At 38.2% G+C, this 23,081-nt stretch overlaps 1 protein-coding gene across 1 annotated transcript in view; it reads right to left on the bottom strand.

The window, feature by feature from the left end:
* Nucleotides 1-22,515, bottom strand: part of ENTPD3 (ectonucleoside triphosphate diphosphohydrolase 3) — a 28,005-nt gene extending 5,490 nt beyond the window's left edge. Inside the window, exons 1-6 of the mRNA XM_081343296.1 lie at nucleotides 21,751-22,515; nucleotides 9,980-10,107; nucleotides 7,481-7,598; nucleotides 4,901-5,051; nucleotides 3,505-3,664; nucleotides 131-361 (exon numbers count right to left, since the gene is read on the bottom strand). Of these exons, the coding sequence (XP_081199422.1) occupies nucleotides 131-361; nucleotides 3,505-3,664; nucleotides 4,901-5,051; nucleotides 7,481-7,598; nucleotides 9,980-10,087 (768 nt within the window). The 5' untranslated portion in view covers nucleotides 10,088-10,107; nucleotides 21,751-22,515. The remainder of the gene's footprint in view (nucleotides 1-130; nucleotides 362-3,504; nucleotides 3,665-4,900; nucleotides 5,052-7,480; nucleotides 7,599-9,979; nucleotides 10,108-21,750) is intronic.
* Between the last annotated feature and the right edge of the window lie 566 nt (nucleotides 22,516-23,081).

The following is a 23,081-nucleotide window of genomic DNA, read 5'->3' as shown; positions in this document are numbered from 1 at the left end:
CCAGCTCAGGACTATGCAGTCTCTTCATCCAGGCCACAGGAAAGCTGTGTTGCCAAAACTCTTCCCCACTCCTCTTCCAGTTGCACATTCAATCACATCTAAGTCCTAATGAACCTGATCCCAGTCATACCTGCAGAATTGAAGCTAGCAGTTTTTTCTCCGCTTCGTCTCTCCCATAACATTGGAAACTGTAGGTGTACACCCTGTATTGGTAACCAAACAGCTGTACTTGTAGTGTACTGTTGGAAATTTGTATGCTTTCCTCAGGAATGAATGATATCTGAGTGGAAGCCCCTCCTAGATCCAGCGCACCGATAGTCTCAACTCCACGGGGATGGACCCAGGCACTCCAAAGGTTTTTCTATATATAAAAAAGACCAAGTTGAAATATCATCTGCTATGGGATTCTGCTCTTCTCTTTCTTAACATAGAAGATATTAGAAAATAATGCTCAAATCAAAATGGAAAAATCTCTAATATTCTGTAGGATTCTTTTAGATAGAACTTACATTAAAAACTACAATTGAGGAACTCACTTTTCATAGTTGCAAAGAAACAAAATACTAGCTAATTAGAGAAAAACGTTCTAGCCTATTGAGAGATGCCATCAAGAAAGGAATGACCAAGCTGAGTGGAAAGCAGTAGTTACATTCAGCCAGTTCGCACCACTTCGGCAGAACCAGTATCTTATTTTTTGTTGCCGAGGCCCTAAACTAATTTCCAGAAGCTGCACCCACACAGAGAACTGGTTGTTCACATATTTGAATCCCACCACTGGTGGAAAGGCCAAAGGGTTGCCAAAACATCTAAACAGAGATACAACTCTTTGGTTGGCCAGTGTCTATATAACCAGCTTCAATGAATGAATTTTCTCAGCTCTGATGCCTTTCCAATTTCTCATTGCTGAGATTCCTAGAAGTTGAAGTTGGATGAAGTTCATACTGGATAAGCTGAAATAAGATAAAAAATATTTATTCTAAAAGCTTTGTCTTTTCACAACTTTATTATGCACTCATACTCTATGAAAACTGGATTAGTAGTACATTTCCCTTTTCTTTTGTAAAATCACACTGCTCAAATAAGCTGAGGTATAGAATCTAGTGCCCTTGTCAGTGGCACCCAAAACATGCCTCTTTGCTAGATCTTGTGGAATGAGCAAGAGAGATGTACACACACACACACACACACACACACACACACACACACACACACACACATATATATATATATATATATATATATATATATATATATATATATATATATATATACACACACACACATACACACACACGTATATATATATACACATAAAGGTAAAGGTAAAGGTTCCCCCGCACATGCGTGCTAGTCGTTTCCGACTCTAGGGGCCGGTGCTCATCTCCGTTTCAAAGCCGAAGAGCCAGCGCTTGTCCGAGGACGTCTCTGTGGTCATGTGGCCGGCATGACTAGACGCCAAAGGCGCACGGAACGCTGTTACCTTCCCACCGTAGTGGTCCCTATTTTTCTACTTGCATTTTTACATGCTTTCGAACTGCTAGGTGGGCAGAAGCTGGGACGAGTAACAGGCGCTCACTCTGCTACGCGGCACTCGGGATTCGACCCGCCAAACTGCCGACCTTCCGATCGACAAGTTCAGCATCCTAACCCACTGAGCCACCACGTCCCTTCTATATATACACATACACACACACATATATATATGTGTGTGTGTGTGTGTGTGTGTGTGTAAATTTTTTGGCTTGCTAACAAAGAATGAAGGGAGACCAATATGAGCTTCCACTGCTGTGGCTACTGCCTGTAGATGGCCTTGGGCTAGGCTGAAACAGGAAATAAGATTTGTCCTGTGTCTGGGACTAAGCAAGTGTATTCTGAATGCTTAACAAACATTTAACACACACACACACATATATAGAGAGAGAGCGCTTTAGAAAGACTTTTGAATTTCTTAATTCCGATATGAATTATTTATTCTTGCTATAAAAAGTTTCAGTTATAAGGACAATAACTAAGTGCTAACAGTGAAATTTGAAAGAACACTTTTAATACGTTTCTTATTCATTTAAAGAACTGACCTGACAAATATACTAACAATCTTGATAATTTCACATTTTTTACAAGTTTTAAATTTTTTCATACATGGATATTACTAGAAAGGAGGTAGAATTCAATTTTTTTTATTTATAAATTTATTTGAATCAAAGAGCTATTGTTTACAGCATGAATAAAAATGTAGCTCTGCATGGTGATTCATAACTTTTACATGGAATTTTGAAATAAACAACACCAATTTTTCAAAAATAAATATGCCCATTGGAGGGAGAGAGATGAATACTGTATAATATAATACAAGTAATAACTGCACTCAGCCTATACAACTGAACGAAGTATACAATTCACTGTGAAGTTTATACATATTATCCTCAGTATGAAGAACAATTCCACTGTAAAAAATTTTTCACTTAAGCAGACAATGAAAGGAAAAAACTGCTAGCCATAAAAACAGTGGCTGCCTTACTATTTCACTTTATCCTCCTTTCTCAATTTGATCTTTTAGCATTAAACAGTGAGTCTGAATAGTGACTGCATACTCCATCAATCAACACTGTGCAGTACTCATGAAATCGCCTTGCTTTTAGAGCAGATAAACATGGGACATAATAGTGACACCATAGACTGCAGATGGACCAGGTTCTGCAGATATGTCCAGAATCTTCAAAAAAAAATATTATTGATTTCTCCTTGAATCAATTTATAGATTAAACGATTCATGAAATTTTGAAAAGGGGTTTCCTTTCTTATTACTTGCCCAAAATTTTTATGAATATGTATTCAGAATTAATAACAAATACTTTAAATGCATAAGGTGTTTATATTTGGCATATAGAAAATCAATACTAAACAAAACAAATTAAAAGTGGGAACTTTTGCTGGCAAGCTTTTCCTAACATTACTGCCACATTTAAATTTACAACAGTTCGTTTAGTGACTGCTGAAAGTTACAATGGCACCGCAAAAAAGTACATTATGACAGTTTTTCACAAACATGACTTTTGCAGCATCTCTATGGTCATGTGACCAAAATTCAGGTACTTGGCAACTGGTTCATATGTATGACATTTGCAGTGTCCCATAGTCATGTGATCACCTTTTTGCAACTTTCTGACAAGAATCAATGAGGAAGCCAGATTCACTGTGTACTAACTAACTAAATGTGTTACTAACTTAACAACTTCAGTGATTCACTTAACAACTGTCACACGAAAGGCTGTAAAATTGGGCAAAACTCACCTAACAACTGCCTCGCTTAACAACAGAAATGTTGGATTCAATTGTGGTTGTAAGTCAAGGACTACCTGTATACATTATATTATTATACTTAGGCAAATGCCTTAATTTTTGCCTTGCATAAAGTGTGGGAAGGCTATGTTAATCACAGCATATATCCATTTAGATATGTGAGAAATAATAGAATGTAGTAAACATGCATAATATTCCACACACCTCCAAGAAATTGCCTTTTAAATAGTTGGCTGTAATCCATCCATATACCCCTTCCTCTTGCCCAGTTATGATTTGAGCACCCCTAAAGTCAAAGGGCTGTGACGTGAAATAGGTCTGAATGCTCTGAAGGACTTCACTGGCTGCTGATTCATTTTGCAACCTAAGTAATTCACAGAAGACAAAATGCTAAGTGTCTGAAAGGAGATGCTTATCTTCATAATTTACTAAATCGACTAACTACAGAAAGTTGATGATTTTTTTTTAATTTGTGAAGAGCAGGCTTTAATAAGAAACCATCAAAGGTTAATTCAGACATGCATACAAAACATCATCTGATTATTTTATTGTTTCAATTAAAAGCATAAACTCTTTGGAAAAGATTGTGTTTGAAATGATAACCAGGTTGTATCTTATTAATTTGTGCTGGATCATTCAAACATCATTACAGTGGGTGAGTTATGAATATACATGTGTGAACAAGCCCCAAGATAAAGCTGCATGTTTATCCATATTTCCTTAGAAAGATCAATGAGGCTTTCCCACAGGTATACTCTATGTAATTATCAATACCTGCTTATTTAGAAGTTTCACTAAATGGAATACTAATTATTTATGAGTAGACATATATGCTATTGCTTTGTAAATCTATTGCAAAAATGCATGTCCTGCTTTCTAAATAACAGATGTAATACATACTGTATGGAAATGCTTATGCATTAGCAAGGTTGAATTGTTGTCATGCATCCACAAGAGAAAATGCTGTGGATCCTCATTATACATATATGTATCATAGTTGGATATCATAATACATATTGACCATAATTATGTGCGCCTATTTATAAATCATTTAGTAAGCCAAAATTTCAATCCTTCGCTATTTTCTTCAAAAAACTGACAAAAACATTTTATTTCAATCATGGACATTCGAAAGATTATTATTTGCATTGCATAACCCACAAAAATCTATACGTACATGATTTTAAAGAAATAAAACAGACATATGCAAAATAGCAATAAAGCTGTACAAATGAGAATATCAAGGTCTCTGTTTGCTGAAATTTATTTAAAAAAGCTAATCCTATTGTGAAATACCCAGGAACATTCAGACCTAGGATTGACTTTTTTAAAGTCATTAAAAATCTGTTTAATATCTGCAAAGATTTTATTTCCCAACAATCTATCTAAGAAAGATCACAATCTCCTTTGGGTGTATAGGGTCAGCTAATTCATCTATTAATCTCATAGAATAATGGGGGTTAAATAAGGAGAAAATGTTCTTGTGAATTGTTATTATGCTCTGCTGCAGTCTGTACTGAAACAAATGAATAAAAAATTATGTGTAGCGGCCCTATTTAAAAGAACCATATCAGAATGTGCTCTAATTTTCCTATTATACCTCAGAAGTCTCATGCCAGCTGTGGCTCCCAAGTAGACAGGTATGCTTTTATGCAAATGAAAAGGAATTTTCTCCTTTACTTTATTCATGCAATCGTTGATGGGCATAGCAATTTCTTGAGGGTTGCTGCCATAGCTGGATATTCCAGGACCTAGAAAGAATAATTAAAATATATTTAGTTTGTTCTGCCAAGATCAGCACAATATATCTGTTTCTCTACTTCCACTAGTGGTAATCCAGATTTTTGCAGCCTATATATCTGTGTATCTTGTATTTATTTGTAATTGCCAATAATGGTGTATTAGAACTTTTAATTTTTTAAAATTTATTTTAGTATCTATTTAAAAACACAATATAAAAGAAATCAGGAATTGAGAAAACAAACAGAAAAACAGAAGAGGTTTACAAGCATTATAAATTCAGTTAAAACTGTAAAAGCTTCTTAGATGAGAAGTGAAATGTTTTAAAAAAGAAACTAAGAAAATCCAGTTGCTTTTTGGAAAAAGCATCTTTAGGACAATCATGACTTAGAAGATTGAGAATCTTCATAGATAAGCATTATGAAGCTGAATTTTAAAAAATCTAAAATAGTTTTAAATAATAGTATCCTGTTTTCTTATGTAGTGCTGGTTCCAGTCCTGTTAATTTGTATATAACATTAATTCTATCTCTGCCAGGTATGTAATCTTTTGGTTTGCGCAGAATTCTTGTAAATGTTTGTTTGATTGCTTGGTTTCTGGACACTATGAGACCTAGTGTTTGGAGGAGATGAATATATTTTGGAGGTAATTAAATTCTGATGGGGGGGACTTGGTGAGGGCAACATGTTTTAATTTTGTTTATGTGTGTTCCTATGCAGTGATCTTATGTGCTGTGAGATAATTGCTCTGAAAATTCTTAGAACATTATAAAGCAGGTTACATATTTGGCTGGATGTATATGGAGATAATAGATCACACAAACAGAAAAAGGGCCATTCAAATAAATAAATCAGCCATCAACAGATCTATAAAGCTGGGTAAGATATATCACCTGATCAGCAAATTTTGAGGCAGACCAATCAAAATATAGATAGCACGATTCCTGGCAGTTCTCACCAAACAACCCTCTGAGTTTACATCTTATATAGATTACAAATACTATAAGCCAATCACTTTTAAATTAGTGCAATAATGAAGCCTCATTGGGACATCAGACAAAAATTTCTGCTGAAAACCATATGAATACCTTAGCGTTCATCTGATGGAAGTCCAGAAAACCAAGTTACTACGTACTGGATACATAAGCTTATTTGCTTATATAACTATTAATGTTTCCTCTGGTAAGAAAATTGCACTTTTAGAGAAAACTCTCCTAAACTATCTTTGAGATTTGTGAAGAAGGCACATTGAAAATGTTTCTCCACAATACCCTTTCCTTTATTTGAAACTGTCCAGGTTAAAATATGCAAAATGTCTTTTTTGGCATTTATCCTAGGAGATCAAGCACTATGTCTGAACAGATTATGATAAGAATAACTTTATCTGCTAAAATTGATTGATACTTTATATGCCTCACTTTACTCTTTACTTTGAGCATATCCAAAGATACAAATGGTGGAGGAAAACAGGACCTAGAAAGACTGATGATCCATTCTAAAATGAGGAATATTTAAATATGTGGTCCTGTGCTTTAAGAGAATCCTGACCTTGTGAGATTATCAGACTGAGAATCTGCCTAAGAGTGCTGCAGATTGTGACTTGTCTACTATTTCATTATTCATAAAAGCAGTGCTTTAAAAAAAACTAATAATTTTCAGGTAGGATTCTATTAGGAGGCTGCAGATCCTACCTAGTATATACGGTATCTACAGTTTTTATTGTACTATTAGTCTGGAAAGAACATCAAGTGCTGCCATGGTTATTTCAATTCCTAATTGTTTGCAGGAGCAGAGGGGTTTGTGAGTTTGTATCTACCAGTGAGGAACTCACTTAACACACAAATCTGTTTGATTAGAGAGTACATGCCACCTCAAAAAAAGATACCCTTGCATGAAGAATTCAAAAGCAACAGATCAAATAACATTTAAAGTTTGGTTAATCTGGAAATTACTTTGTCCAAAACATGAAAGATTAGTGATGAAAACAGGTGAGCTCTGATCAGGTCAGGGCTACATATTCTACCTATGAAACTCCTGATGATTATACAGGTAATTTCTTTATCAAACTGACCCCTCTCACTTTCAGATATAGAAAAGATAAGAAAGAAGAATGATAAATATCTATAAAATTCATGTGAGATAAAAGCATACTTATTTCCTCTATTAGTGTAATAGTTCCATAGTCGTGAATATAACCATTTATGTATAGTTTTGTCTGTGGTTAGATTCCAAACTTGAAAATCTGCCCTTTTGTTGTAGCAATTCTAAGCAGAGAAGAAATCCTTGACTTAGGATCCAAAATCATTTTATCATGCACTAGATCGGTGCTCAGTATGACTCAAACATATAAACTGATTTGTCCTCACTCTCTTCCATCAAGACAGTTCAATCCTTGTGATTTTTTTTTATTCCAGGCAATTATTTCAATATTTCTTCCTCACCTTTCACATTACACTTGAAAGTTTGACTTACTACTCCGGTATTATTTTCTTTTTCTGCTGGCCATTCATATACATAGACTGTTGTCCGAGATGAACCAGCATCAAGCACTATTCCATACTGAGAAAAGCAGAGAGAAAAGACAGATTATAATCCAAGAAAAGTAGCCCCCAAGTTCTTTACACAAGCTTAATATTATTATTTGTATTTATGTTATTTAACTTTGATGGTATTTGTATGGTCCTAATGCCAGGTAGAGAGAAGCTCTATGATAGCAGGAACCTGCTTTTTCTTTCAGATCAGATCACCTTATCCCCTGAGTCCTCCAAGACCCCTGGCCATTTTCATCCCTTAATACCAGTAATATTTCTTGGATGCAGTTTTGGTCCATTAAGAGTCTTACTACACTACCTTTTTCCACCAGAGCCTTTCCCAGTAAGGCGCCTTCTGGATGTGTTGACTTCAGTCCCCCAAATCGGTAGCCACCACTGCACCCATCTATATTGAAATCCAGTGCATCTTAAGGACACCATGTTAGAGGCAGTGCCTTTGGCAACTGTGAGAGCAGATCAAGATGTAGATCAGCCCGTGCCATGCAAATCATCAGCAAAGCATATGAAGGTATGGGTGACCCTATCTACATCCCACATGATACTAATGTCATAACTGCTGCACTTTAACCTTTGTTCAAATGAGCACTGAGCAAGTTCTGAGGATAGCCATTGTAATGCCAGTGTCAGGTTAATATCTGAATGTGGAATGTTTGGGTCAGCCTGCCTTTGCCTTTAGGCATCAAATAATTCAAACCCAGGCTTGACTATTATATATATTAATGTACAAATCTTCCTCCATGTCAAAAACCAGCTTACTATGCAGCAACAGGCATAGCTATTCAAGAGAAACAAATGCAATGCCTCTTTGCATTCACAAAATGTGTTTCATGTTTCTTTCGTTAAGGCTGCAGTATACATCTGACTTTTGAGAATTTACAGTGTTCTGTAAATCTCCATTTTGTGATCCAGGGTAAATATATACAGTGGAATTCTCATATGCAGATACTTGTGACTCACACAGAAACAGTAAAAGGTGATCCATGTGTGACCAGGTGAACAAATACTATTATTATTACAGTAATGTTCTGAAGTAGTAATACTGTCCATTGAATTCAGAGCCCCCCAGACCAGTATATTTAACAACATGGTCTTGTTTTATAAGAAATAAAGTATTTTAGGCAGGAATCATAAACAGACTGAATCAGGGAACAAATCTTGATGAGCTCCAGAAGACTTCCTTAGTTATTCATTTGGAAATAAATAAATTTTCTTGGAATTGTAGCATTAAATGCAAAGTTGCAGAGTAATATATGGTTAGTGAAGATTAGTTTTTAAAAGAAGCAAATGGCACAAGTCCAAAATATCACAGGGAACATAATTTATCTACTGCCCTGCTCTACTGCATTGTTTAGAACTACAACTGTTTTTCCTTAACTATTGTTTACAATGATTCAGAAGACATGTTTTGGATCACAGCCAGCCACCCAGTTTTTGAAATTCATTAAAACATTGCAATGTTTTTCAGGTTACAGTGTGAGTCTGAAAATGGTTACTGCCTCTTAGAGTTCCATTAATTTCTTCAAAAGAGCTGCACTTGTAATGCATCTCAAATTTTGAACTTACTCCATTAGTAATTTCCCCCTTTTTCTTCTCCCTTGGAATTGATAGTTAGAAGAATAGTGCCATCAACAAGTTGTAACTGGTACGAAAAGCTAGTAGCTACACCCATCAAATCCAAATCTTGTTTTAGGGGAAAACTGTATAATTAATATGGATCCTTTCACAAGAAGCTGTATAGTCTCCCTATAGATAGCTTCAGATTTTTAATAGTAATTGTCCAGAAATATTCTCTATACTAACTTCACATATTACATGATTATTAATTTAATTACCTAAGTACAATGTTAACTCTTCTTGATTGGTATTTTATGTTAAAACTTTTTTATATTTTTGGCAGCTTCTTTTTAATTGGTCAGCTAAAATCTACCATGCCCTGCGTTTGTTTGTTTTTTCTTATCTAAGCAAGTTACCCTCAGGTTTTCTATTTTTATCCTTTAGCTAAGGATTATGGTTGTTGAAGGGCAGCATATTTGGAAAACATCTAGAAAAAAGACAATAAACAGGCTTCAATCTACACAGTGTCTCTCATGCAGTGGTGGGATTCAGCCAGTTCGTACCACTTTGGCAGAACCAGTAGCTAATTTTTAGTTGCCCAGGCCCAGAATGGATTTCTGGAAGCGGCATCCACACAGAGAACCGATTGTTCACATATTTGAATCCCACCACTGCTCTCATGTTCTCAGCTAAGTGTGGCAACTAACTGTAGTTTCTCCTTGGGCTGAGCCTTTTCAGGCAATTTGCTTTCAATATTATGTTATTGGCTCAGCAATTAATATCTCAGTTAAACATTAGATATTGCAAAAGTCCTAGCTTATTATTTAAGCCTACCTTTAGACCTGGAGAAAGGATCTGTTTCCGATTCATCTGAACAAGAGTAATAGTAACAATAATTGCAATGCTTAAAAGTAGAAAAAATAAGGTGACAATGGTTGGCATTTTGTACTACACTTGGAAACCTAAAAATAAGGAGAAGAAAAATGATATTATTAATTTTTGAAGGAAACAGTTTCTTAAAGTGAACTTTAACACTTGAGGCCCAAGTTGATTAGCTTGAGTTGAGGAAGGTAACTATAGTTAAGTCTACTGGATTGAATATAGGCCTTGTACTCTTGTATTGATTTATCTGTATACATAAGATGACAACTTCCAAAATTCCCTGGATATCTGGATGGTCTTAGCTGGAAAGTTGGATAATAGATATATTTTGTTGTATTTATAATACATATATTGTTATCTACTAGAAGTGTCTTCCTTTTTTCACTACAGAACTTTTGTCTTGTTGAGCAAAAATTTAACAAGTAGATGTTGTGATTTTGATTTGTTTGATCTGCAACTTTTTTACACATTATACAAGAGGCATTTCAGATTGTATCTGAATTAAACTTAGCTGATAACATGCATATTATTGAATGAGGCATAGGCAAATAGGTGAACCTTTATCATGGTTAATGTCCACAGAACCTTTCCCCAAATGGATGCCCTCTAGAAACTATGATTTTTAAAATGCCACCCTTCTAACCAATTCAAGATACTGTGACAGTCTTGTCTGCTGTATGTGTGATTTCTAATAGATTATTCAGATATGTTAATAAATGTTGCATGCTTATGGCAAGAATGAAAAGGAATTATAAAAAGCATATTATTATTATGGTTGGTTGCATGGTCAGCCAGATGTGTAGATTAGATTTGCATTTTAATCAAGTCCTTCCCAAGCACCTGGGATGGGTTGAGGTGAATGTTCAATGCTGTTAAACATGTAGTCCCAGGATATAAGCTGTTCCAAGTAAAGCTACCTTTTGCAATTGACTAATAGTGGCTTTGTCACTGCTGATGATGTTCAAGTAGTATTGTGGAAGTTTTGGGATTACACACAAGGACCTATCTTTGCTTTCTTTTGCCTTAGCCATTCTACTTCTATTTGCAGGTCCATGTGTTTTGTGACAATTATTTCTCTCCCATTCTGCTATATTCATGAATTGCAACGTCCACAATCCAGCTTTATTATCATCAGCATAATTAGCTTGCATTATATATATGTAACAATCACAAGCTAAATTCTTTTCACCAATTCTTTATAATAAGATTAAATTTTCAGATTCCTTTGATGCACTAGATCAGACACGTCAAACTCACGATGTCACGTGATGTCGCACAACGTATTGGGACGGTTTTGCAATTGATGGCAATGGGGTGGGCACAGTTTCCGCATGATGCATCCGGCCTGTGGGCTGGCAGTTTGACACCCCTGCACTAGATTCTATGATTTATCTATATTCCATGTCTCCAAATACCTCCAAGTGTATGGATCTCTTGACGTACACATGGTAAGGAGAAAAGGAGCAGAAAAGATTGTTACATCTCTCCCAGGACATATCCTGAGGATGGATTTGATCTCAGATTTGTGAAGCAGCCTGGCTAGAATTGTCTCTTGTGTAAAATTGAGAAGGAATTCCTGCTTCCCCTGTAGCATGGAATTACGGAAGCTCTCCCACCTCCAGAAATGCTCATAGTTGGATATAATGAGTGAGATTCAAATCTATGATCCTGCCAGTCTACAAGAATGGCTTTCTCCACAGAATTCCTCTTACTGATCTGAAATAAATCAGGAGTTCCAGTCTACCGACTGACTCTCTTTGCATATGGTTATCAGTATTTGAATAGGGATCAAATAGAGGCTGTATCATAAAAATGCAAATGTTAACAATTACATCCAGGCTTCAATTTCAATTATGGCACCAGCACTCAAATATTATGTTGCAATCTAATATAAGAAATGGAGTTCTACTTGTTACTCTATTTGTGTTAATGAGGAAAATTGCGGTATTCCCATTATCTATATTGCCTCAGTAAATTCAGACTAATTAGCTCTTACAGCTTCTTCAGCAGGGCAAATATCCACAAAGTTTAAAACACCAGTTTAAAAGAGCATTGTGTCTTCAACTAACATAATGAAATACCAGGTAATGAGATTTTAGCTTAGCATTTTGTGAAAATCCGAACCAAGCTGTTCATAAATGAAAATCCAGAAAAAAAACACCTTAGTCTGATTTAGTAAAGCATGTTTAAGTTAACCATAAGTAAAGTTGCTATGTAATACTGTTTAGGATATCGATGGATTGCCTATGCTGGTTGTAAATGATACTTGCTGAAGTCCAGCATATCCATATTGCAAATGCATTTTTAGGACATTCTTATAGATGTTTATATACATGTAACTAAGTCTCTATATATTGATGGATTTACAAACTGTTGTAAATTACCATTTGTTTTCTCTATAATTTGATTAAACTACAGTGGCTAGATAAATGCAAAATAGTTAAATTATTACAGTAATACAAATTACCATAATAAATTACCACAATAAATTAAATTATCACACTAAATGAATTTTTAAAAACGGCTAGGTTTACACATCCCACTAAACTATAACCCAACATATCACAATGTAACATTAATCAGAAAGCACACAGAGGGCTTAAGTGGGAAAGCTGGATAGTGGCAATACATACAGTAATTTTGAATAAGGAATACATGTCCAACCACTTAAAATACTGTAAGAATACAAGAATAAAGATGGGTTCAGTTCCAAGTTTTGTTTCCAGAAAAATCATTATCTCATCACTAGTCACTGATCAAAAAAGTAGGAACACTTTCTTATTTTAAAGACTTACTGCATTCAAAAACCCATACCATACAGGGAGGTAGTTGATTATTGGAACACATTATCTTTAGATTGCAAAATTTGAATTCCCCAATCATTCCCCAATTGCTTCATTTTTATTATTATTATTATTATTATTATTATTATTATTATTATTATTATTATTATTATTATTATCATTATCATCATCATCATCATCATCATCATCATCATTATTATTATTATTATTATTATTATTATTATTATTATTATTATTATTATTATTATTATTATTTTTACCCAGCCTTCATTATTTCTTATAAATAACTCAAGGTGAGAAACATCCCTACTACTTCTTCCTCCTATTTTCCCACCACAACCACCTTGTGAGGTGAATTGGGCTGAGAGAGAATGACTGGGTCAAAATCACCCAACCATCTTTTTTATGCCTAAGGTGGCTATAGAATTCACTATCTCCTGGTTTCTAGTCTGGTGCTTTAACCACTAGACCAAATTAGCTGCAGTTACTTTTAATGGGTATGTTTTGAATTGCCACTAGGTTTTTTTTTGTTTCAAAATATAGTGTATGCTGCACTTAAGCTTAATAGACAAGGGGAATGGGGAATAAGATTGGAATCTTCCATGCTCTTCTATTTTGTAGAGTAAAACCCATGTCATATTTAAAGTAGAAGGTAAATAGATTGTAAAAGATTCAGGACACTTGAACTTAAATACTGGATAACACTGTCTCTTAATTTTTACCCAAGGAAGTTATTGTCTTCCAACTTTACTGGAAAAAAGAGTAACCTTTGCCTCATTTTCAATATAATCTACTGAGAATTAAATTCCATTAAATTCAATGGCAATTATTCCTATGTAATCCAAACAGAAATAAAGCCTTACAAAAGTTGATTTTTCTATCAACTTTCATTTCACGTGCTTCTGTTGATATGAGTATAATTTTCAACTATATTAACTCAGTTCATTTGGAGAGTTTAAGGAGAATGGCATTTTGAAAACACCACAAATAGATATCAACTGGAAAAATACAGTCTTGTTGGAAAACTTTAAGCTAAGTCTTTATAGCAGACATGTCAAACACAAGGCCCGGGGGCCAGATCCGGCCCGCGAAGTGGTTTCATGTGGCCCACGAAGCCATCCTGGAAACAATGAGAGAATGGCCCCCACTGCCTTGGCCCTGGCCCAGAGACCCTCCTCCTGCCAGAGACCCTCAGATCTGTCCCATTCCTGCCCAGGCCCCCTTAGGCACCCTTGATGCGAACGATGTAGAGCTGGCCATGCCCACCCAGTAGGCCATATGCACTCTAGCCACGCCCACCCAGTAGGCCACACCCACCCAGGCCACACCCACCCGGCCCCCTGAGGGCAACCGCAATGCTGATGCGGCCCTCAATGAAATTGAGTTTGACACCCCTGCTTTATAGTTTACTTGATGAGAGCCCTATATTAATTGACTTATCTATTCTTAGCCAATTATCTGGTGATTCTGTTATGCAATTCTGTGACCCTGTTTTTGTATTTGGTTCCTGTTTCCAGTCTATTGCCTGCCTATTTCTGTCAGGTATCTCTGTTCCTCAGGGATTTCTGTTCTCTTGTTATTTGTTGCAACATTTTATTGCTTTGGTTTTACTTATATTCATTTGATCTGTTCCTCTTAGATATTTTGCTTTAGACTTAGAAACCTACAGAAGTATTGTTTTTCCTCTGCTCCTGTGGTTGATAGACCTAATGGCTAACGTACATACTGTAGAACCCACATTTCTGTGTTGAAGATTTCTCATCTCTAATATATTCTGCTTGCAATTTGAGCCAACTTTGACGTTTTCTTTCTTTAGGTCAGATTTCTATTTCTCCTTGGACACTAAGCATTTTGTTCTATAAGTTTTATTAGAAATATGCCAGCTAGATCAGGAATCCCCCACTCCTAGTGCATGGACCACCACCGGGCCTCAGCACGCCAAAAACCGGTCTGCGCAAACAAGCAACGCCCCATTTGCGGGATGTAGACAGTTATATGAAACCACGCCCCCTCTAGTCTGCAGAAAAACCTCTTTCCACAGAACCAGTCCTGGTGCTCAAAAGGTTGGAGACCTCTGAGCTAGATCATAATATCCAGTTAAACATCCTGCTAAAGGTAGCCTTTTATCCAATATAACATTTTATTCTTTATTGTTAATTTGCATATTTTGAATATAACTTTTTATGTTCTTCCTTCAGTTAAAATGCTGGAAGTTACTAGTAAAAAGATGAAATCTTCCCAGCCAAACCTTCCCTTTCCATTTTATCTGAAAATGGAATCATTCTCTTGCATATGTTCACTACTAATCATAGCCGTTGTAATTTAAAGCATTATTACAAGCATTATTACCATTTGAACATGTTTGACAGAAGGATGAGAATTACAACATAGATATACTCTTATATCTGTGTAGTATGTACTCCATGAACGTGCTGTATTAGGAGGATGTGTTTTGATTGCTCTGTTGTTGAATTAGTAAGCATTCCTTTGAGACACAGTCACCATTCAGTCTTTCATTTCTAGGATTGTGTTACCTTGACTGGATAGATTGTACCCAAAACAGATTGCTGTCTTTGTGAGCCTCTTTGTCACAGAAGCATATTTGAACCAGCATGTTGCCCCCAACAATCTGGGCTCTCATTTTATTAACCTCGCAAGGATGGAAGGCTGAGTTAAACTTGAACCAGACAGGATTGAACTTCTGGCTGTGGGCAGTTAGCCTGCAATGCTGCATTCTAACCACTGCACTTCCACGGCTCCTATATAGCAGGGCTTTTCAACCGGTGATATGAGTACCACTGGTGGTATGTCAGGACCTGGCAGGTGGTACACGTATGACAGGTTGAAAAGCACTGTAAAAAATGTTTAAAAAGTGTAAAAGTGGATGAGGTGAAGTGGCAGCAGTGCCACGCAGGCCTGTGGGTGAGTCAGTTGGAACTGCGTGAAGTATCACCGGGACTCTCCTGAGACTCCAGGAGACCCCAGCTGATGGGTGGCAGGCAGCCACACGCAGTCTTAGGGCAGAGAGTCTGTGAAACTGTGTGAGGTTCCCCTGGGTTCTGCTGAGAGCCGAGGATCGGCACATGCTGCTACAGCTGATTGGCGGTGGGTTTAGGATCTTTTGCCTTCTACCCTTGGCCACGTCTCCTTCTCCTTGAGCCTCCTGCCTCCACCCATTTGCCTCCAGCATTCCTCCTCGGAGCAGCATGTGATCGCTGATAGGGGATTGCAGGGGCTTTGGGGAAGTGCGGCTTCTGCAGTTGAAGTGGGGCATGGCGGGGTGTCGGGGTACTAGTTGGTTATCCCTCAAAGGTTCCCTAACCTTAAAACAGCTCTTGGGTGGCAACACAACACTCCTTTGCAGACAAAGGAGGGCTCTGGTAAGGAGGAGGAAGGTTTAAGCAAGCTTAGCAACTGGAGTGGGGATCCCCCCAAAACAAACGTGCTTTGTGAGTAACCTCCCAGCACGACAGAAGTGACCAAAACCTGCTGCATCCACCCAGCAGATGGGGGGGAATAAAAACCAAACAGCCCCCCCCGGCTGCCAATCCTCAACAGAAATACGACAATGAAAACCTCAAACAGGAGGAATAGTGCGGGCGGGCGGGCAGGTGGGTAGCTTGCTCGGCTGTGGCTTGGAGGGGAGGGAAAGGGGGCAGTTTCACCCTCCCCCCAAATGCTGCCCTCTCAGAAAAGCAGGATGAAAAATCCAAAAAATGACAAGGAAAAAAGGTTAAAATAGAAGAGTGTCTCTTCTGAACAAGAAAAAAAAAGATCACATCCAGCTATTGGGCGCTGGAATGGGGGATTTTTATTTTTTGCCTCGTTTTGCTCTTTTAAAAAGACCATGCCCCCCCCACGCCAGAAGCTGCACGCCTTCATCATTTGCGTGCTGCGCCCCCCCCCACACTCTTCCTCCTGTCCGAGGTTTTCATTGTCATGAGCATTTCTGTTGAGGATTGGCAGCGGGGGGGGCTGTTTGGTTTTTATTTCCCTTCCCGTCTGTTGGGTGGATGCAGCAGGTTTTGGTCACTTCTGTTGTGCTGGGAGGTTACCCATGAAGCACGTTTGTTTTTTGGGGGGGATCCCCACTCCGGTTGCTAAGCTTGTTTAAACCTTCTTCCTCCACCACCTCTTCCTCCTCACCAGAGCCCTCCTTTGTCTGCAATGGTGCAGCAGGAAAACCCCTGCCAGGCCAGGGATGATGGGGATCTGCCCTCTGTGGAGTAGGGCCAGGGTTACTGTGCTCCCTGTCAATCAGGTTTGATTTCCTTTCTTTGCTCCCCACTGCCTCTCCTGCTTGTAGCTGCATCTGAGCCCCTCAGTCTTGGGAGTTAGCATTGCCGCATCTCTTTCTCCTGACCCCCTCGTGCTGCGTAACTATTGCCACCCAAGAGCTGTTTTAAGGTTAGGGAATTTTGGGGGGATAGCCAACTAGCACCCCAACACGCCCCCAACATGTCCCCTCTTCAATGGTAGAAGGCTCACACACATCCCAAAGCCCCTGCAATCACCTATCGGCTTCTTTGAGTCAACCAAGAAGGAGAGAAGGGGATAGAACAGTGCAAAGATTAATGTCAGAGAAACAGGCAGAAGTTTCCCATTAAAAGTGTGATAAGTGGGCATACAGATAGTCATCAACCTACAACCACAAGTGAGCCCTTAATTTATGTTGCTGAGTGAGAAATTTGTTAAATGAATTTTGTCCCATTTTATGACTTTTCTTGCCACATTTGTTAAGTGAATTACTGCAGTTAACACAGTTCTTAAGTGAATCTGGCTTCCCCATTGACTTTGCTTGTCAGAAGGTTGCAAAAGGGGATCATGTGACCCTGGGACCATCATAAATATGAATCAGTTGCCAAGCATCTGAATGTAAATCACAAGACCCTGGGGATGCTGCAACTGTCATAAGTGTGAAAAATGGTCTTAAGTCACTTTTTTCAATTGCGTTGTAACTAAATGAACTGTGGTAAGTCAAGGACTACCTGTACTTTATTACTTTTTTCCTTTTGGGGGGGGGGTCATCAGGTTTTGACATCTTGCTAGGCGACTGGTGGTACTCAAATATTGCCATATCCTAAAAGTGGTACAATCTGTGAAAAGGTTGAAAAGCCCTGTTATATAGCATTCACAGGGACGCGGTGGCTCAGTGGGTTAGGATGCTGAGCTTGTCGATCAGAAGGTCGGCAGTTTGGCGGGTCGAATCCCGAGTGCCGCATAGCAGAGTAAGCGCCTGTTACTCGTCCCAGCTTTTGCCAACCTAGCAGTTCGAAAGCACGTAAAAAGGCAATTAGAAAAATAGGGACCACTACGGTGGGAAGGTAACAGCGTTCCATGCACCTTTGGTGTCTAGTCATGCCGGCCACATGACCACGGAGACGTCCTCGGACAAATGCTGGCTCTTCGGCTTTGAAACGGAGATGAGCACCGGCCCCTAGAGTTGGAAACGACTAGCACGCATGTGTGGGAGAACCTTTACCTGTACCTTTATAGCATTCACATATATTTCCTAAACTGAGCTTCTGGACAAGAGGTAGCTAAGGAGCAGTTAGTGAAAAAACAATTTAATTAGTATGGACTTCTTCAAGAGCAATATGACTCCTGGTTCCTTTCTGGATGCATTTATGTAATGTTCCTGATAGCAAATACAGAAATGGTTTGCCACTGCTACCTTCTACAATATTTTTTTCACACAGTCCTGAAAGAAAGAGCCTCTCTCAGTATTAATCAGGACAGACCCTGATTAGCTTCAAGACCTAAGCAAGGTTAGCCAGATGCAATAAAACTGAAAAAGCAATCCAATGCCAGATAAAGCTATCTAAACATACTCAGGTATTATTTCATTTTATAAAAATGTTTTTGTATCATTTTATAGAACTTATAAAATATTTTTATTAATAAAAATGATGACTAATAAGAAAAGCAAATAAATCAGAATCATAAAATTAGAGACTCATATGTGTGTTTGTTTGTGTGTGTGTATATATATATATATATATATATATATATATATATATATATATATATATATATATATATATATATATATATATATATATATATATATGAATGAATGAATGAAAGGAATTTCACAGCTAAGATGCTGAATATGGACATCTAAACTTTTTCTATTTCTCCTTAAGATTATGAATGCGTCAATGTAGCAGTGCTTTCAAATATTATTTTGCTTACAGATTCCCCCCCCCCCAAAAAATAACTCACAGGTCCAAAAAAAGAGCCTTTTTAAACAGAAAAGTCTTTGGTTCTTTCAGGTCACCTTTGGCTACAATTAATTAACATAGTCAAACTGTTAAGGATTGAGGGTTTTGGTATGTCTTTGCTTAAACACAGTGAGTCTCCAGCTAATGAGATCACACATGAAAAATTCTTTACTCATCCTTCCTGGAAAAACACAGAAAAAAAGTAAAGAGGTGTTTTCTATAAGGGATTACAAGACTAAATAAAAGAAATTGTGATATTCTGGCTAGCTAATATTATTAACCATCAGTCTCAATGAAAACTAGCTGTTTTGAAAACAGTTAAAATCTCAAGCACCTCTTATATTTCAGTATTAATATGATAGTGGAATATAAGATAAAATAAATACAGTACAACCAGCTCTAAACTGTTAATTCAATTACAAGTGATTAACTACACAGGGGAGTAATTGTTTCCAAATTTCATGAAATCGAAAATGTCATCCCATATGAAAGTGTTATGCGACTTGTATAGCAACAAGTATGAGCTCAGCAAATGTGTTAAATATGTCTGCTTGAAGAAATATAAGTTGCATCCAATGAACTGGGTCAATAATGCCCCTCTGCTGTGAGTAGTAACTTATTTGTTCATAGGGCTAACAGGACAATGCAGAAAACATCTCTTTTTGTTCAAGCTACATAGCAGGAGAAATGCATGTTCAGCATTTTTTAACAAAAAGAAATAGAAGAAATGCAATTTGCTTTGACGTCAAAACAAGATGATGCCTACAAATAATTTTTATTTTTTTAATTTTTATTTTAATCCCATTTATATCCCGCCCTTCTCCAAAGACTCAGGGCGGCTTACAATCTAAGCACAAATCAAATGTGCTTAGCAATAAGATGATGCAACAACCAATAGAAAGAAGGACTTCAGAAAAGCTGGGAAGTAGAGAAGAGAGGCACTAATAAATGAATTTTGCAAACGGGTGAAGCAGGAATTACAGAGACTTGGTCTGAACATGTTTTAGAATTGAAAATTGCTGCGTTTCAGACTACAGGTAGGAGACAGCAGAGAAAAGAGTACAAAAATGGTAACTCTTCAGGGGTGGGGAGTGGGGGATGGCTTAGCAGGGGAAAACCTTTTTAATCCTTTTGATTTGGAAAGAGAACTCCTCATCCTTGTGCATCTGAATGTTGAAGTTCCTTGCACTTATCTAGCATATGTAGATGCAACAAGGAATGTGGGACCTGGCAAAGTAAAGAGCTTCACTGGGAACGAAAAAAATCTCCCATCTGCCTTCCAAAATTATATTCCAAGGTTACATGTTGCTGTTCTCATCTGTTCTCAGACAACTTTAAAACAAGCACAATGTTGCCTGCAAATTCGAGTATAAGATGTTATTCCCTCCTTTAAAAATATAGGGCAAAAAAGAAACAAATGTACAAAGCTATAGCAGGAGCGGGATGATAAATGAGCACACAAGAGAGGAGAAACACAAAAGATATACACAAAGTGGATTTCTGTTTATTCAGGTGAGATGGTACGTTTTGAGAAAGTAAAAGGCAATGTGTGTGTTAGAAACATGCACGCACGAACAAATCCCATGCTCCATATTATAGGTACTGTTAGATGAAAGAAAGAACGTATGTAGGTGTATGTGATGAGGAGCAAGCATGTCTCTGCATCAGAAACAGGAAGTGCGTATCATTGGAATTCTCTACATATGTACCCAAGCAATTAGGTGACATAAAAAGACCCCCGTGTTCTATGTTTTGGTGAGAAAGAAAGAGAAGGAGAAAAGAGTATGTGTACAAAGGAACCATAGAACAGATCTGTAGCTGTTTTTATGTAGTCTGGGATTAAGATCTAGCTTTGATTGCTGTATTAATGAGCCATTAGACATTGAACAACCTCTTTGATGGCATGGGTATTAGCAGGCCAGGAAGCTCTTAAGTAGATGGGTCATCAGGACAAAGCCTGCATATGAAATCTAAGTAAAAATCTTACCTAAAATATACCTAAGTTATCACCTATGTTATTTCTAAGCATAATTCTTATATTCATCATGGAGAAGCATTTAAAGAATGGCAATCTTAAAGCCAGGGCTAAAAACAGAGCAATTTTAATCTTTTAAAAAATTGTTTCGAATGCTTAAGCAACTTTACATTGCTTAGATTGTCCAAAATTTCCCCTTTTTTAAACATATGCTTGCTTGATGCATCTAACCTTACTAATAAGCTTTTATTGTTTTGGCTGAATCTATTACAAGTCTCTGTCTGAACATCTTTTAGATCTAGATTTAAGGGTAATCCATCAAGCTGAGACACAGGCCATAGATATCCCTCAGCTTTTCTTTTTTAATTTTTTTATGTCCACATAGTATATGTGTGTATATATATTTCTGTGTGACAGAGACCTACACACATTCTATGAAGCCCCACAAATCTAAACCTAGCTTCCCCTTTCGGCTGTATAGAGATTAAACCGCACACTACAACGCCCACTACAATCTTTTCCTAAGGCATATTGAGGATACAGGTTGGGGAAGGCTGCCCTGGGTGTACAGCATCCTACACTGTTCGCCTTCACTCCTTCCAAATCAGAGCAACTGCACTGAAACGCAGCGGCTCCCTCCCTCTGCTAATCTTTAGTAGCGAACGTCTCTCTCTCACAGACACACACACCTGACCACTCACAGAAAGACCAGTCCCTTACTTTTCTCAGGAGCAGCTGTCAGAACAATGTCACTGCTGACCAGGATACAAGAGACTCCACTTGATCTGTCTTATATCTTGAGCGGTGGGAGGCAAAGGAAGCTTGCTCAAATCAGGCCGGGGACTCATTCTCATCCGGCTAAACAGGAGGTGGTGGGCAAGGATCGGCGGCCAGGACCAACATGACGAAATTGTCCCTTGCGCAGCGGGAGGCAGCCAATTCTTCTGTTCCTCCGCTGGTTCCCTGCTGTGAATTCGCCTGAAGCTGCTACCGGCCCCTCCCACTGCTGTTCACGGAGCACAGAGTGGCGCTGGGAATGGGCCCTAGCGCCTCCTGATCTGGCCAGAAAAAAAAGAGAGACCTCGACCCACAATCCCCCTCCTCGCTGCCAACGCCAGCCGGGAATCAGCCGATCCACCGGTTCTCTTCCCGCCAGCAAGGGGGACACTCTGGGTCGAAATCCGCTACGGGGAAAAGCGAGCGCATCTTGCAGTCCCGAGCAGAGCCCTTTATTAATGGTGTCGAAAACAGGTCGCCGAGTTGTGGATGCTTGCCGAACACGTGCCCAGCCGTAATCTTAGACCTCTCTTAATTGGGCAAACGAACAGTAGTTTCGGTTGCATTCGCGTGAACGCTTAAATGGGACTTTAATCCTTCAGGATACAGCGGACCGTACTTCCCAACCGAAAGCCCAAGACTGTCCCCACATCCCCATTTTGACTCTGCACTTCATATTTTCTTCTAGTGCCGATGTGGGACCATCCAACCAGGAAGAGCAGCGGTGTGATGGTTTTCTGAGTACAGCTTATCACTCCAGAAATGCCTGCCAAATCCTGATAGAGCCAACCGCCAGATGGGCATTCCCTCTATTTTCACCTTCTTCCTTGATTTTCCTTTATAGCCTTCTGGGAATACGGAATTACTGAACTTCGCCATCTGGCAGGCTCATGATCTTACCCAGAGATGCTGTCCCAGCGTAACTCAGACCTGAATGATAAATATTATTTATTAATATTGTAATAGTGATAGTGGAATAGTCTAACAACTTACAATATCTGGGCAGAATGCCAGCCATTCTATGAAGTGCCAGCAGATCCTTTTCACCTGAGCATATATAGTTCTTTGTGGTTCTCATCCTATTTCTCTTAAAAATCCCTTTTCTGTTTTCATTGGGGGGGGTTGAACATCCGTTTCCTTTCCTACAAAAAAAGACAACCCAGTAATCTCTTTGCAAGGTAGCTGGACAGGTGAAGGAATACTGAAGCTGATGGAAAAATACAGTGAAGTGAGATACTGAGAATAAACTTCCCGGATGTCCCAAAGGTGCTTTT

The sequence above is a fragment of the Vipera berus genome (assembly GCF_964194415.1).
Source record: "Vipera berus genome assembly, chromosome: Z".
Classification (NCBI taxonomy): Eukaryota; Metazoa; Chordata; class Lepidosauria; order Squamata; family Viperidae; genus Vipera; species Vipera berus.
The sequence above is the reverse complement of the archived record's forward strand: the minus strand, read 5'-3'. Positions and strand labels throughout refer to the sequence as shown.